At 33.4% G+C, this 18,318-nt stretch overlaps 1 protein-coding gene across 1 annotated transcript in view; it reads right to left on the reverse strand.

Annotated features, from left to right (window-relative positions):
- The window catches only part of ZNG1A (Zn regulated GTPase metalloprotein activator 1A), a 43,673-nt gene that overhangs the window by 23,118 nt on the left and 2,237 nt on the right, over nt 1-18,318 (reverse strand). The window contains exons 2-7 of the mRNA XM_007129205.3: nt 16,073-16,159; nt 14,154-14,250; nt 12,709-12,800; nt 6,791-6,850; nt 5,572-5,609; nt 298-344 (exon numbers count right to left, since the gene is read on the reverse strand). Of these exons, the coding sequence (XP_007129267.1) occupies nt 298-344; nt 5,572-5,609; nt 6,791-6,850; nt 12,709-12,800; nt 14,154-14,250; nt 16,073-16,159 (421 nt within the window). The remainder of the gene's footprint in view (nt 1-297; nt 345-5,571; nt 5,610-6,790; nt 6,851-12,708; nt 12,801-14,153; nt 14,251-16,072; nt 16,160-18,318) is intronic.

An 18,318-nucleotide genomic window follows, 5' to 3' on the forward strand; every position in this document is an offset into this window, starting at 1 on the left:
GGCATGTGGGATCTTCCCAGACCGGGGCACGAACCCGTGTCCCCTGCATCGGCAGGCGGACTCTCAACCACTGCGCCACCAGGGAAGCCCAAGAAAATATTTTTAAATGTGAACATCTTCCAAGTTCCTCACAAAAAACTCCTGTGCTCAGCACTCACTTTATGCTATAATATAGTTTTAAATAGAGAAAAGATCTTCCTTGACTATTTTTTTATGTTTCTCCATTTGTTTTTCATATCAATAATTTTCTTTTTCCATTTAGCCAGAAATCAATATATACTTTAAATAAATGAATACCTAGAAGCTTCATTGATAAGGCCATCAGGTTTTTCTTCTGCTAAATGCTAAATAAAAACAAAGTTTGAACAAAAGTTACTGTGGTGTAACACATAACCTAATGTCAACACAAAGGATTTTACTTTAAGGACTCCTTTCTTGCCTCTAATAAAAACTTCAACAAGTTCTACCGAATACCCAAATTCAGGACTAACTTTTCTATCTGAACGCATTTTCTTCCTCACTTGTAATTTTTTCCCTACAGTGAACCTGTGAGGTGTGAGGGCTTAAACTTTGTCCCCTGACCTCTTCTTTTTCGTAAATGGAAAACCCTCCAGATTTAAATAATGTCATAAAAACACAGCACATTATAGTTCAGATTTTAGGCAATTTCCTTTTTACAAAACTGTCTTTGTTCTAAATATTCATTATTACTTATTTAAAAAAAAGAGATAACCACTGAAATTGTACATTTAAAAAGTCTACTAGACTTTCCTCCATCCTACCCCACCCCCCAGCCCCCACTGCAGAACCATACACACTATGAACTCATACTGGGCCCTTCCAATTCCCTAGAAACAAATTAGCTGTGGGAAGGACACAGCCCTATACCCAGCATAAAGCAGGTTATCATTTTGAAACCCACACTTGAATGATTTGGCCTCTCTGGGCAACTGTTTAGTTTGCACCCTGCCAGAGTCAAGCTAGTGCCAAAAAATACTTTGACGTTGACTTAGAAGCCCACGAGGTCATTTTGATCTCTCTGGAAATAGTTATTATTTTTCCATAAACCTATTTATATCCCTAAAGTCACCAATGTCATAAGGTTCTTCTCTGAAAAATGTTCCACCTTCATTACCTTAACCCTCAATAGATGTTTCCTGTCACAACAAAAAGCTGCCTACTGATGTCAGAGGTAATTTCTTGTATTTGAATTGAACTCCACAAATTATTAAATCCTTTTACAGATATCATCTCATTTAGCCTTCATAATGATTATGGCAAATGGCTATTCTCAATTTATAAAAAGAAGCTAAATCTAACACTGTCACATCACGGGATACCTTACCATAGGGTGATTTTTCAAAAATGAAAATGGGCTCAATAGAAGGAAAATGAATATAATTTTTAAATCTTTGTGAAAGCTTTTTATGTCATATAAAATCAGTCTTGCAAACAGCGTTACACAAATGTTAATAACTGCATAAAAGTATATGCATAAAGATTACCTAAAAATTATATTCAAAATTATTTCATCAAATCAGTTTTACAATTCATGAAGAGGTAGATCATTAAGGTATTTGGATAGTTTGGGACCTAAGAGCAAGTTGGTAATCATTTTATTTAATAGTCTTGGTAAAATCCATAGAGAAAAACTTTTCTTCTTCTAAAAGTTTGCCAAATTCTATTTTTGGGGAAGCTAGCCTAAACTAAAACTAGAGTAATGATGTACTGATCTCCACTTTAGGTACAACCTTATAAATTCAACTGCAGACCCACTCTGAAATTACGGAAATCACAGAACTTGAAGAATACTGTATCAAAAATTGTTTCCTGTCAAAAGACCAAGTTTACTATTTTTGCTAATTATCGTTGGCCTGAGGCTATAACAAATTCTTTCATTACGTCCTCTAGAGAATAAGGCCTATTACCATCCCAGGAATAGTACCTGGCACCCAGATTCAACAAATACTTATTGAATGAATTCTAGTTAACACCTCCTATTTGTTGACATAGATACATGGATGTTGTTATCTGAAAAATTCTACATAATGTGCAGCAACAACTCCCTTTCTTTTCAGCAGTAAATCTGTTTAGTAAAGATGTATTTTTAGCAAGGTATCTGTCTTTGCATGATCCTATAATATTGAAGTTCTTTTAAATTTTTGAAATATTTGCAAAATATTGTATTTTTGACCTTTTGGAAGATTTATTTATATATGAATTTGAGACTTTTTGGCTGTGAGCTGGAGGTGTATAAAAAAGATATGGTAAGAAAATTAGAGATTTGTTTTTGAATATCCATACCTAAATGTAACTAATAAAATAGTATTAATATTTTCACAAAGTAACTCATGCATCTAATCCAATCTCCAGAAGATTAGAAATTTTCACTCAAAGCTAACGGGGATGGACTAACATTTCATGACCTCTAGGAAGTCAAGAAGTATCAAATATAAAAACACGTTAAAATTCCCCAAAATAAAAACCTACCAATAGGTACAACTCTATTAAGAATATGATATGTAATAAACATATAAAAAAGCAGAAGAGATAAATGTCCCTGTTCTATGCATATATGAAGGCTATACAAACATAAACAAATAATAAATGCACACTAACATTTATTTTCTCTGGATATCAGCCCATTTCCCTTATGCAACTTCTTACCTTCCCAAGTCAAACTTTGCAAAAAGACTAAAACCAATGTCTGCTATTCAAAAGGACATTCTCCAGTAGCACATTATACACCATTAGTCATTAAGTCAGATGACTCCCATTTACAAAGTGAAAAAATGGAAATTGTGACATTCTATTTTACCTGTACAGGCAATGAAGGAAAAATTTTTTTCAAAATACTGTGTGTGTGTGTGTGTGTGTGTGTGTGTGTGTGTGTGTGTGTGTGTGTGTGTGTGTATCCCCAATGAAATCCTCATCTCTGCTTAGAGACTGTGGCTTTTGCTTATATATCAAGAAAAAGACCAGAAAAATTTTGGTACTAATTAATCCAACATATCAAAAAGGTTAAGGTTCTACCCTCTAACTTAGCACAGCAAAAGAAAGAAAGGAATCCTTTGAAATAACACCATCGTATGACACAACTTCATTAAGGGCTTTTCTGCAGAAACAGAAACAAGTGGAAAGAAAGAAAGAAAGAAAAGAAAGAAAAGAAAAGAAAAGAAAAGAAAAGAAAGAAAGAAAAAAACACTGTTGTTGACCACAGTGGAAAGAAATCTAGTGTCAAAGATGTCAGTGACATTTTAAAAAAAAGCAGCAGCAGCTATTTCTTTCCAATGGATTGGTTATAGATCTAACACTATTTTAGCTTTTAAGAAAAGATTATTGCATAATGTCAGTCTATTTATTTTTCTGGTCTTTTCCAAGCCAAACTGTTTTCTGACTGAATTGTTTCAACAGCTTGTGCAATATAACAGAAGAACCAAAAAGAAACCTCTGACTTGACCTTTTCTGTGTAACTTCATTCATTGATTCTATTGCATTAAATGCTGTCACTTTTGTAGAACTGAAAAGGACAATGTCAGTAGCCTGGGCGTCAAGTCCTGAGAATAAAGAGCTGTCATTTGAAGTTGTCCAATTCTTTGCCCATGATTAAAAAATGAATATTTCAGATCAATGGGTGACAATCCCATTAGAGTGATAGCCCATGATATCAATTACCACTTCAGTTTCAATTTGGCTGGCTGGCCACAAGGTACCATTTCTCAGCTTTACTTCTGATGGGCTGGCTCTGTGAAGCATGACACCCTTAAATTGCTGCCCATTATCCAAGTGTCATTACTTGTACTGCCTCAGAATTCTCTGAATCACAAGCAGCTACTGAGGTCAAGCTTTGCAACCAGAGGAATTAGACAAGTTGGCAAATCCTTTATATAAAGGAAAAGTTATTTATTTGGCACCTGACTTAGAAAATCTAAAGTTTCCATTATCCTGACAGTATGTCAATTTTCTGTAGGTATACTGATTTAATAATTTAAGATGTTTTATCAAGGTGGGAGGGGGTTAAACGTTTGCTGTGTCTGCATTATTCAGAATGTTGCTTTGTTTTTTTTTTGGCCTCTACCACACTCATGGTAGATTCTATTTAACTCCTTTCCACATCCAAATATACATATAAAATTATTCCCATAATCATAAATACATAAAGAGTTTGATTTTGAGTCTGGTACTGTAAGTCTATCAAAAAAAAAATCCTACTATCCATCCTGAAGATATGGCAAATTTGGCAATAAATCTGTATAGGAGATGGATTCAAACATGCCCTTTAATAAACATTCAGAGTGAAGAATTTGACTTTTTTTTTTTTGCTTCCTCTGTAAACATTTTGCTAGAAATATCATGATTTCAGAACAGTTGGAATATTTCTGAGTAAAAACTGTAATATCTGGGGTCTTTCTTTGGTTCTTAAGACTATTAATAAATTTTGACTTAAAAATCTAAAAAGGAATCAAACCATCTCCCAAACTTCTCAAATTAGGGTGCTCTATCCCTGAGGGAACTGAAGGGCCAATGAAGGGGTATTGGTAACCATTTGACAAGCTTGCCATACTAATTAAAGGTTTGGAAGAAAAACAAACTTGTTCAAATTAAGCAATTCAGATATATTGTCGGGTAGAATACAAAATGGACATGAATTTTTAAACATTAAATTTAAACTTCTAAGAAATGATTACTTTGGGCACTATTCATATCACCAGACTGGGTCAGGAGATGGAGGATAATTTCACTCTCTTCTGCCTCTAGTAATTTTTCACTTGGAAAGTTGAGAAACACCACTTTATGCGGCAACATGCATTTTAAAATCTTACTAAGTGCATTTTGTGAACTGAAATTCATTTAAATGCATTTCAGGACCTTGCTAGTTGCAAAACATTCACAGCAAGATGCCTTTTAAAGGAGAGTTTCTCCTCCCTAAACCTAGGCATAAATCCTGATTTCTTCAAAATATGGGAAAGCAATATATTTTTTAAAAACTCAATCATCTGCAGCTTGTGTCTGACAGCAGTTTAACAAGAAAAATAAGCTCTCATATGCTTTACCAAGCTCAATTTCCTCTATCAAACAGAAAAACTTATCAACATTGGGGCTGAATCCTAGTGAGGGGTTACACATACCCAAACTTTATCCTGTATTATCCTTATTACAAAATATTACACTTCAAACTTATATCAAGCCAGAGAAGCAGAAAATAAACATTTAACTTAGAAACACAAAATAATAATTAAAAGACACACACAAATTTCATCTATTGTTCAGGATACTTTAAAAAAAACTTTTTTTTTAACCATAAGTATTTGCTTTATTATTCTTCATGCTTTTTAAACTTCCAAAATATGATATATTAAATTAAAAATGGAACTCACTGGCTTAACACACACAGTTTCTGATAATATTACTGCCATTTTAAAAAGTACTATCTTTTCTATTTACAGTAGAAAAATATTTTTGTTAAGGATATTTAAAACAGACACAAACATAGAAAAAATAATATAATCAATCCCCATCTAACCAGCTCTTAACAAATAATCAGTAACTCATAGCAATCTTTCAACTTACATTTAATCCATATTTTGAATCCACAACAGTTATGATACCTACAAAGGAATAAATCTTTTAATCATCTTTATATTTAAGAATTAAAACTAGTCTATTTCAGTTCACAAATGTCACTCAATAAAATGCTGTTTTTTCTCTTGCCAGCACAGCAATTTAATTCAATTCCATTAGTAAGCAGATGCATTTCAAACATGAACCTAGCACTATATTAAGGCACTAGATGGGACATAATAAAAACAAATATTTAAAATTAAACAAACAAATAAAAAGGAAAATAAGATTTCTCTGGCCTTTAAAAAGCTTACAATCCAAAACATGAGACAAATTTCACAATATAAAGTGGAATGTGATAAATTACACAAGACAGCTTATCTTTATTTTCACATAATCAAAATCAAGACTTTTCTTATTTAAACTATTGCTTAACAAATCTGAGGCATCTTAGAATATCTCTCACCAATCTAACTCACACAACTGTTTTATCTAAGGTGTACCTAAGTTTCCAAATGATCAGTTAGTTTGGCAGTATCTGAATTTATATGCTAAATAATTTTTTCAAAGGACAACAGCAGAATGAGTTTGATGACGCCTAAGGAATTTAACCAGCTACATTCCATATATATTAGGGCCAAATGATGAGGCCCAGCTTCAAAAATTCTTAAAGTTCACCCCTTAGTCTATGAAAAATATGGCCTACAGAAAGGTGAAGAATCAGGTGTGGGGTGTTGCAGGGAACATATTTGCCTAATCCAGAAAGTTTCTAACGTGTCTTAAATGAAGTCTACGAATAAGATTGCCCAAAAGTGTTATGGTAAAGAGAGCAAGGGGTAGGGGCCTTTGTTTCATTCTTATCTTTAAGGGAAAATGAAATTTGATCCTCATACTATATATGTTATTTAAAATAAAAAGCTCTAATATATACTAAGCACATAAATTAAACAACGGGGAGTATAGAAAATCTACATAGTATTTTAAAAGGAAAACCTTAATGGAAGCACTAAACTGGTAGTTGAGATTATGATCGATATCTAGTTCTACTACTGTCTGGGGCTTTAGAATCAGTATGAACAAAGACTTATTTCATCATCAAACTAAACAAGCTTAAAAAGAGTACCAATACAAGGAATTAAAAGTATAATATGAATAAACAAAAATGATCTTAACCATAACATTAACATTTTACTTGAAAATTTTTTTTAAAATTCATTTCTAAACTTACCATCAAGATAAATATCAACCCCTAATTCAGCATCAACCCAAAACATAGAAGCTACAGCACCTGAAAATACATGATAATATTCATCAAATAAAAATATTTCTTCAAACTAGGAAAAAAAAATTCTATCCATAATGTTTTAATTTGCCCCAATGGAATTAGCAGGCAAACACATATATAAATTAAATATGGGTTTTCAATCTTCTTAAGGAAATTACAGTGATAGAACCATTTACTATTTTATACCCATTTCTTCCCCTCTCTCTACTTCAATAAACAACAAAAAAAACAACTCTTATTACATACAAACCCAAAATCAAGCTTTCACCAATGCCATAATAATTAACCAATAAATCATATCAAATAATTTGGGCAGAATGGCTGTGTGCACACAGGTCTTATTTTTATTTTCTCTCTCCTAAATATAATAATCATACAGTTCACAAATAATTATCTCCCTAAAGGAAAGCAAAGCAAAACAAAGATAAATCCAAAATCACTTGTCCAAGATTTTTTTTTAATTTTTTAAAATTTACTTGTAAGTTTTACAGAAGAATAAAAGTAAAATTATACACTCTATGTCCTTACTAATAAATCCTTACACTATTTATTAGTACTGATATAAAATTTGGAAATTTTTTTTGAGGAAAAATAATTTCTAAATAAGAAATTAAAACTTGTTTTTGACAGAAACTGGTTCAATACCAAACCACACACCCTGATTAGTATGCCACAACACAAGAAAAAAGAAAACTGACAGTAAAGAAAGAATTTGATTTTTCAAAGCATCACAGGTCCAGTTAGTGACAGAGCTGTCTAAAAGGATGAGTCCTGGGGAAAAACAAGGATAACTGAACTCACTCCAATGTCTAAAGCTGTCCACCCACCCTGACGAGATGTGGTCTCCCAAGCATCACTCTGTGTCAACAATGAAATACCTGTCAGCAGTTTACAGTGATTACTCATGCAGGATATAGCAAGGGCCACAAGATCTAATGGTTTCCTGATATCTATTGATTTTTTCCCAAAAACTTAATAGTTTTCCAATTTGACTGAAATAGGATTTGTGAGTAACAGGGGCTGAATCAATGCCTGTCCTTTTCAAGGAAATTACTTTACCATGACAATTATTTAGCTTAGAACTGGAGAGTGTCAGTCTTCTAAACAGGAAACAACTGAATTGTCAATAAAAATTTTCTTCACTTACTTGGCTAACAACATGATTTTAATTAATGAAGGAGAAAAGTAAATCTATTGTGAGTATCATTACTCCAAACAATAAGTTATTTTTTAAAAGTATTAATTTTTTTCACTCAGTAAAATTCCCAGCACTGTACATAAATCTTTTTTTTAATTCATTGATTTCTATTCAGAGAGCTTATAAGTCCGATAGTTAACACTTGCCTAGTATTAAGTTGAACTGTAAGAGTGTATTAGAGCTTTTATTCTAAATCTGATGTGTATCTTTGGCTTAATACTTACCAGACTACAAAAGAAAGAACTACTTAAAATTTGGATGCAGGTGTTTAACAGGGGGAGTAAAGACGAGAGAATGAAGTTAATTAGTGATTCTAAATCCAGGGTAATTTTTTTCCCCAGGGAATATTTGGCAATACCTGGAGAAATTTTTGGTCATCTCAACTACACGAATGCTACTGGCATGTAGTAGGTAGAAGCCAGGGATTCTCTTAAACATCCTACAATACACAAGACGGCCTCCTAAAATAATTATTCAACCCAAAATGTCATTTGTACCAAGGTTAAAAAACCCTGAGCTAAATTATAGAATCTCCCTTCTTCAAAACCTAACAAAACAAAAAATAAAAATAAACAAAATAAAATTTTGAAAGCCAAATTTTATCAGCAGCAACCAAATATACAACTTCCTGCCATAATTTTTGGATGATAGTAAAAATAAAAAACAGAAAGTTCTATGTGATGTATGATAGTTGTTAATTCTACCCCAATACTCAGCAAGAGGTTATAGATAAGTAGTTTACAAAATCCTAATATTTATCAGAAATAGCTTTCAAAATGGTGAGAAGTAGAACTGAGGGAGAAATAAGCAATACAGGAAAAAGCCAACAAAGAAACTTCAAGGGTAAAATTTTCTAACCATCTCCACACTTTCAGGGGAGAGGGTCACTTTCTAGGGCTCAGAGCAAAATGAAGAGAGAAGTCTGAAGCTCAAGGATGTCCCTGCAAAAGGTACGGGAAATCTATTCATGAGTAGTTTGAGCTAATAAAGGAGGGGAACACTTGGTATTGTAGGAGAGCAGAGCCTAAAAATCATATTGCCCATCTGGCTCTCTCAATCACTTCTTTTCTCTCTGCTTCCCCATCCCTGCTCCCAGCAATACCCAGCTTTCAAACTAAGGCTCAAGAGAAAAACAAGTTTAGGTAACATGGGTAGGGTATTTTAAAAAATTCATGAACACCACATCTAAGTAGACATTTCTCTGAGCCTCCTACATCAAGCATAAACATGGTGAAAAAACTATGCACATGTTACTACAGATTAAAAGAAGCAAAAAGCAGATAAAAGGAGGGAAAGAAAAAAATGAACAAATGAATGGGGAATACAGATGGCAAAGAACCTGTTCTGGAAGGAAACATAATTGAAGAAACCAAAGAAAATTCCTAAGGGCTTCTTTATAATAAGAAAGATAAAAATAATATAATCTTAATTAAAAACAAGCTCTAGGGAATTCCCTGGCAGTCCAGTGGTCAGGACTTGGCACTTTCACTGCCATGGCCCAGGTTCAATCCCTGGTCGGGGAACTAAGATCCCGCAAGACGTGGCCAATAAATAAATAAAAATTTTTTAAAAAAGATCAAAAAGAAACAAGTAAAACTATTTTTTTAAAAAAAGCAAAGAGCTTAAAAAAAAAAAAAAGGCTCCAAAGCAAAATAAAACAGAATATGAAAAGGTAGTTTATAATGCTAAAGAAATAAAACTTAGGGCCAATGTACCATTACTTAATCAATTAATTCATTTAAAACATCAACAGATATTGGTGGAAACAATTACAGACAAAAAGAAAGATTTGAGATGATTACAGTAAATGCAGAGGCAAAAGACATATCAAAACAATTAGAAGATAATAAATATGGAGAACAAAAGAAAATTCAATATACGAAAAATCTATGTCATAAAGAAGAGAACCCAATAATTTGACAGAAAAATTCTTTATGGTAATAAATAAGGAAAATATCCCTAAATGAAGCACTAACCCTACAGACTAAAGAGTATATTGTAATCCAGGAAAACATGATTATGACTGACACCTAGATGTATCTTGGTTATATTACTGAACTTTAAAAATAAAGAAAATTTTTTTCAGGCATTTTAGATGAAAAAGCAAGTCACTTTCAAGGAGGCAGGAAAAAATCAGATTTTTCTACAGTAAAATTCACTGCTCCAATATAATAAAATAATGACCACAAAGTTCTAACCAAAGTGTTCTCTGAGGATATTACCTCCTGCCAAGTTGTTTTTCAACAATGAAAACCACAGGCAGACATTCTCAAACATTAAAGGAAACAACAGCATTGAAACTCAAAGCATACAGCACTCACAAATCCTTCCCGGTGAAAAGAGAAAAATACTGCACGAGGAAATCCAGCCAATCAAAAATACTAAGAGATCATGACGCAACATTTTCAAAGTTCTGAAGGAAAGAAATTGTGATGTGAAAATTTTATACCTAGCCAAGTAATCCTTCAAGTATAAAAAAAAAAAAAAAAAAGACAAGCATTCTCAAGCAATGAAGTATGCAAGATCTAAAGGAATACAGCACTGAAAGCTTGAAAAGATTACCTGACCATGAAATTCAATTCAGTCAATCAAGAGACTGATCAACTGAGGAATGGAGGAGCCATAGTGCTGGTAAAACAGTTTAAACACAGGACTAAACAAAGTATGACAGAATATAAATGTTAGAAACCTTGACAACATAGCAAAGAATACAATGAACCAAAACCAAATGGGAGAAGGTGGAAGTGTTTTAATTCCCTCATCCTTTATGCCAGAGAGTCAATAGGTACTACTCTGAAAATTTAAACATGTAGTTTAAAAAATAACTTGTCCAATTTATGTTCTTTATAATTTTTTCTTTTTTTTCTTAACTCATATCTCTTACAGTGAAGAAGCATTTATCTGACATTCAGCAATTCTTTCACTTCTTTCAAGTTCTCTTCTTTTAGGTTCAAGTAGAACTACATTAATAATTATTTAGAATAGCACAAAGAATGTGATCCTATTTTATAAAATTACTTCTGCATATTTACACATGGAGCGGGGTTTCCCAAACTCATGCATGTATAAGAATCACCGGGGGGGCTTATTAAAACAGATTGCTGGGTCCCACCCTTAGAGATTCTGATTCCATAGAGCTCAGATGAGGCCCAAGAATCTGTATTTTTCCCAAGCTACCAGCTGAGGCTGATGCTGTAATTCAACATACCACAGCAAGTAGCCCTGGCACGGTGAAATCCTTGGAATAAAATTTACCTGCTTGTATTTTACAGTAGTGAGATATAGGGCAACATTTTTTTTAACTTTCTTCTTTGTATTTTCTTAGTTACTGTTTAAATTTTTTTTTAATGATCAACGTTTCATTTCTACCCAAACAATAAAAATCATTATTCCAAAGAAAGAAGAAACATCAAACTGTTTATACCTACAATTTGTACAAAAGCTTTCTCTGAGATTTTTAAAAATCTTTTCTTCCTCTGAAAAGCTAAACTGTGTTTTAGTAAATTCACCTACTCTCAAAATTATAAGAATTTTTCTCTATGCAGTGGCTACAATGAAAGAAACTGATATTTTCTATTTCAAAAAGAGGCACACAATATACTTTCCCATCTTACCAGATTTAAATTAATATTTAACATCAATGTAATGGTCCAAGTCCTATCATCAGTCAGACCTCTTGGAAATGTAAGAAAATGTATGAAAAATCCATGCCTACTATAAGGACCAAAAGAGCCTAACTCAATCCTAATTTGAAAACATAGGGACAATGTTATTACGTAATACTTCAAAATAAAGTAACAATTGATTACATTTGAACCTTCAGTACACTCCAATATTTCTTTTAAACAATTATGACCCCTTCAATAAATTATTCCCAAACAGTTCTTTAATATGGTTTTATGGTGCAATGCCATAGACCCAGATCAAAAAAGAAATAATGGTATGTCAGCCTTACAAAACTAAATGTTCTGCATACTTGGAATAATGATGCTAAGGAACAGAAACCCATTGTTAGAAACAGGTAGACTTTGTGTAGCTTTCAACAGAGAAGTTTGGATGTAATTCCATTCAGAGGTAAAAATTTTATAGATAATCATTATTAATTGCACACCAGCAAAAAAAGGCTTGATTTAACTCTCTACCTTATGACAATATTTACAAATAAAATTATTTCAAGTTTAATAGTAGAAAAACAAAACGCTAACAATTAATTTAAAGGGAATAAGTATTTCTGGGATTTAACTCCAAAAGTCCTTAGATATCTCTAAATGACCCTCTATGAAAACTGGATTAAAAAGCAATCAGAATTAAGATCTCTGCAGAGCAGAACCAACCAAATATAAACTAGAAATAGAATGTCTCCTTTTTCCCTACATTTTATTAGATTTTTCTAATATTTTTAACAACTTTTGTTCATGCCAATAACCCTAAATTAATCGATAGAACTTCAAATTTTATTAGCATGTTAAAATTACCAAACACTTTGATCATCATTCATCTGCCAAAGAAACATGACGACTCAGTATTTTTTCTCCTTTAAAGCAAAATAAAAAATTTTTAATCTAGAGTAAAGCTTTAATACTCATTTTAGATATTTCTCTAGTCCATTTATTTTTAAATGTTTAAGAACTATATTCTGGTTATTAATAATGACATTTCTTACCAGGATCTGCTAATCCAGTGGTCTCTAACAGTATGTAATCAAATTTCCCTTTCTTCTGCATCAAATTCTCAATAGCTCTAAGGCCACTGTCCCTGGAGAATGCCAAAACATGATATACATTGATTGCCTGAATATTTTGAAGTGATCATCACAAACATTTAAAAATATATTTAGCAACCAGGGATAAAGATATCTTTAGGCATGTGGAAATTTACCTCAGTCCCAAGCTTCTGACATGACCATCCAGTATTTACCAGTTTGGGGGAGGGGAGGGAAATGGATGCATATATACTGACAGGTAACAAGAAATCAGATACTTGATGAGTTAATACTTTAATTTTATTAAAATTAAAAGCAGAGGGAATTTTAATATACCTGACTAAAGTATGTCAGAACCTGTTATTTTTATAGCTTTATGAAAGAAAAAAATCAATACAGAAAATGACAAAATTTAGGAATTACAGTAGCTTAATATAACAGCTAAAGGGACACTACAATTAAATACCTTTCAATTCTGTTCTGAATTAGGGTAGCAGGCTTTAATTTCCTTTTTTTCTTAATAATATCAAAAGTGCAAGAAAATACTTAATTTTAATTGTCTAAGAAAATCTGTTATGTTTTAGCCTTGTTAATACACTTGACTCAAACACCTAAGATAGTAAATGATGTAGAAGAAATTTAATTCACTAGAATATACAAAATCAACTATATGGGTATTAATTTTCCTAATCTGCTCAACAAACATTTGAGTAACTACTATGTGTCATTCCTTTTCTAAGAGCTGTTATATTGGTGAATAAAACACTGTACTTGGAAACAATTATAACTGGTGGAACAGGATGTGAGGTTTTTCTTTTTTCATGGTCATTTATATTTGCTCTTAGAGGTTGAATTCTTGGAAATAAGACCAATGACTTATTAAATTCAGAATAATCATTTTTTACACATTAAATGAGACTTTCATGCACCACAGGGATTATTAATTAAACCCTGATATCAAAAACAACAAGAAAAAACTCAATAAAAGGACCACAGCATTAGAGCAGATAGAAAAACAAGGCATCAAGAAATGCTTTAAGAGGGCTTCCCTGGTGGCGCAGTGGTTGCGCGTCCGCCTGCCGATGCAGGGGAGCCGGGTTCGCGCCCCGGTCTGGGAGGATCCCACGTGCCGCGGAGCGGCTGGGCCCGTGGGCCGTGGCCGCTGGGCCTGCGCGTCCGGAGCCTGCGCTCCGCAACGCCCAATAAAAGGACCACAGCATTAGAGCAGATAGAAAAACAAGGCATCAAGAAATGCTTTAAGAAAATGCATCCTAATAAGTCGTTTACTTGAAAATACAGTGAAGATTATGTAGATTCAGTTAATTTACATAAGGAAATCAAAGCTAGAAATATAACCAATAAACATTTCCAGAAGCCAACAAGCACACAGTAAAAACATTCCTCACTTTACGGAACAGCAGAGGCAACCGTTTCTAAGTTCCAGCCATTCTTCATAGAGTTCTCCACCTTGGCTGACAGCTAAGGATTTCTCCAATGCACTTCCTAGAATGATTAACAAGAAGCACTCTTTAGATTATGTCCACTAGTCAACCAAAAACAAAGATGAGTATACTCAATAAGCAGATTTCAAAGCAGACAATACATTTCGTAACTTTTATTCTTTCATTCTATTCAGGCTGCCTCAATATTTTAAACTATACTGCTCTAGATTATTTTAGCTTTTCTTTCTTTAAGAGAATTTAAGCCCCTAAAGAGGCAAATGTAAAATCTACTTCCTCTTTAGGCCTCTTACTAGCCTGCTCCCATTTCCTAATAAAGTAGCTATTTTAAAGGCGTTCTTTCTTGTCCACGGCCAACTCTCTAGATAGACCAGTATGTTTATATATTGGTTTTTATATGCCTTCAATCACTTACCTATGTTTTCATTCTTCCTCCAAATTGTTTCTGTGTCTACTAGACAGACTGTTCAGTATTCCCCGTATGAGTTATACCCTTAGTTCATTTTGAGGAAGTTTTGCTTGGCCAGGGTACCAATGTGCTCACTTAAAAATTAAATTTTAATCAAATACACATACATTTCCTAGCAATGCTTACTTGAGAAAGGATAAAGTATATTTGAGAGCCTGGGATGCTTGTTATCAAATAAGAATGATTTAAAAGTCTTACTTTTCCTCCAGTAAAGAAACATACCCAAGCCAGGAAAGAGTTCTAAATATCTAGTAAAGCAAATGACCACCACCACCAACAACAATAAAACCTGAATAATTTTTCACTTACATATATTTTTTGTTTATACTTCAGTTAGGCAATGATAAAGAGTTTTGAAAGGGGCTGCTACAGAATTCAGGGTGTAGAGAACATTACAAATGCTGTAAAGGACAAAGTTGTAAAAAAAGTCCAGAAAGAATGAAGAAAGATAGTAAGAAATAATAATAAATGTAATCAGTGTCCAACAGAAGATCAGTTAATAAGAAGTTAGAATTAAAAACTATGATTAAAAAATCTTAGGACTTTTATTTTTGTCTAACAGGACTCTTTAGTTTATTGAAACTATCTTCGGTTTACTAAAACCAGAAATCAAGTTCAACTAACAGGCTACCCATCCTGTTAATAAACCTAGCTCCTTTACCAATTTGTAACTGGAAAAAAAGTATAATTTAAGAAATACCTCAACTGAAGTTATATTTTTTTGCTAAACATGAGTTTTATTAAAATTCACACTTGAGAAGAAAAGCTTATAAAAGAAATCAGAGAATTGTGTCTAACACTGCTGTATAAATTTTTTTTAAACACAGTTCAATATTAAAGACAAAAAAACTGGAATGTAAAATGTACATATTTTCAGATAAATGAAGTTGCTGGAGGATGGAGAGCACATGTTTAACTTATTTTTTAAATCTTCTGTTTTAACTGCTTTGCAGAATAATAAACGTTCAACAAGATAAACTTATAAGCCTGAAGCATTTTCAAATATTTTTCAGAAGTTGCAATTACACAATACAGTCAGTACAAAAGGACCTTCCTAGTTGGTACAAAAATCTTCCTGAAAGATTTTCTTTCATATCCTCAGATTTTTACTTCTGGAGATATTTATTTTATGCAAAAATCTAATTTAATTCTGTTGGTATGAATTCTAAAGTTAAACAAAATAAAATTTTATAGAAATTATCTGATTTCAGTATCTCGAATCCATACAAAATAAAGCTTGACATAAATGAATCTAATTTTTCCAAAACTATCTACAGCAATGTGTTCACATTATAATGTCTTGCATTTTCATTTTAAAATATGGAATATCAATTCACCAGTTGAATTAACTGTCCAATAAATTCTTGCAGCATGGCATTTACTGAACTTTACTTACCTTCCCCAAATTCATTTAAAATCACTGCTATTCTTTTACTATGTTGCTCTGTCAAAATATAGTTCAGAAGTGTTGTCTTCCCAGCACCTATAAAATATGTTTGTTTTAAATAACAAAATTCAAAGACTAATTTTAGAGACACAAAAAAAGATATAAAGGGACTTCCCTGGTGGTCCAGTGGTAAAGAATCCGCCTTACAATGCAGGGGATGCAGGTTTGATCCCTGGTCAGGAAACTGACCCACATGCCGCGGGGCAACTAAACCGGAGTGCCACAACTACTGAGCTTGCGGGCCTCAACTAGAGAGCCTGCGTGCTGCAAACTACAGAGCCCATGCGCCCTGGAGCCCGCGCACCACAACCAGAGAGAGAAAACCCGCACACCACAACTAGAGAGAAGCCTGAGCACCGCAAGGAAGAGCCCATGCACCGCAAAGAAAGAAAGATCCCGCGTGCCTCAACAAAGATCCCATGTGCCACAACTAAGACCCAATGCAGCCAAAATAAATTAATAAACTAAAGTCTTAAAAAAAAAAGATATAAAGAGTCCCAACACTCTTTAAAATTTGCATGCTATTCAAATATTATTTAACAATGGTTAAGATTCTAGAGGAAAAGATTAAAGTATCCTTTGAAAACTATTTAAAATGCTTTATGCTAACATAAAATTTTATAAATATTTACAAATACTCCAACAAGGTGGGTCACATAGATTTCTTTGACCTCATATGACAAAAAAATATGCCTTCTATATAACTTACACAATTAATGTAAGGGCATCTAAATTTTCTATTAAATGAGGAATTATTGAAGTAATAGCTCCTAAGGAATAAAGTACTTGTGTAGCTTATAAAACATAAAATATTTAAATCCCTTCACACGATGACAATGTTTCTTAGTCAAGAATATATGGTTTACTTCCCCAAAATTTACACATAAAGACCTTTCTTTTATTTTAACATTCATCATTAACCAGACACAAATTCAGAATGTCTATATGGCTACTTTTAGTATGCTTAAAGCAATCTAAAAAACTGATTACACACACACACACACACACACACACACACAATGAAGAATGGACTTAGGAAATGTTAACAAAAGACACAATAATCAGTATTAGGAAAGAAAAGTTCATAAAGCTACGCTAACTCTATCCAGTAGGTGGCATATTACACCTAATACATTCAGCTCAAGCAGAAGAAAAACTTTTGTCTTGTGAACCATACATACCAAAGTCCATGGAGGGAAAACAAACAAACAAAAAAACAAACCCTAAGTGCATGCACATACTAGTGCAGTTCAACTGTATAAATATGTCATTTATTTACCTATTTTTCTGCTGGTGCGCATTTGGGTTGTTTCTAGTGTTTTGCTATTACAAATAGTGCTGCTAAGAACTTTTACAGGTAAGCTTGTACACATCTTCTGAAGTACATTTACAAGATTTCTAGGGTATAACTAGGAGGGATTTACTGAGTAATAGGGTATTAATATCTTCAACTTTTTTGGGTCACATTCGTATAAAGCTATCAAAGGGATGGAAGGCTTCTATTTAGCAGGATTTAGGAAGCTCAATATCACTAAAGGTTGACATTTAGAATGGAAGGGACAGACCTTAATTTAAGGACACAGGGCAATGAGAAAATTCTTAAAACCAGTCCAAGTGTGAGACAGGTGCCCTGAGCATGAGTGCTGCACTAAGCAGTGGCAGTGAAAATGGAAAGGAAGGGGTGGATGTAAGAGACCTAATAGAATAACTAGGGCTTCAAAATTGACCATATTATGACGCAAAAGACGTTAAGACACAGTTCAGTCACTCAAAAGTCTCCTATGGACCAGATTTTATACTGAGCCTTGGTGAAAAGTGCACAAGACACAAACTCTCTCTACCTTCAGGAAGCTTAGAAACGTTAAAGGAAGTAGGAGAAGGAGGGGAATTCAGAGCAATAAAGAAGCAATTATGTCACGGGATCACACATTCAATAGATATACAAGATGTCAGGGAGCATCTAAGAGGGACATCTAGCCAGAGGACTAACAGAAGAAAGTATTCCTGGGGCCAAAACACTTGGCACATTGTAGAAGTAAAAGTTGTTCAGTGTGGCTGGGCCACAGTGTCGCAGGCTAAAGAGGTTGTCAAGAGCCAGATTGTATGGGGCTTCCCTGGTGGCGCAGTGGTTGAGAGTCCGCCTGCCGATGCAGGGGACACGGGTTCGTGCCCCCGTCCGGGAAGATCCCACATGC

The sequence above is a fragment of the Physeter macrocephalus genome, chromosome 9, assembly GCF_002837175.3.
Source record: "Physeter macrocephalus isolate SW-GA chromosome 9, ASM283717v5, whole genome shotgun sequence".
Taxonomy (NCBI): domain Eukaryota; kingdom Metazoa; phylum Chordata; class Mammalia; order Artiodactyla; family Physeteridae; genus Physeter; species Physeter macrocephalus.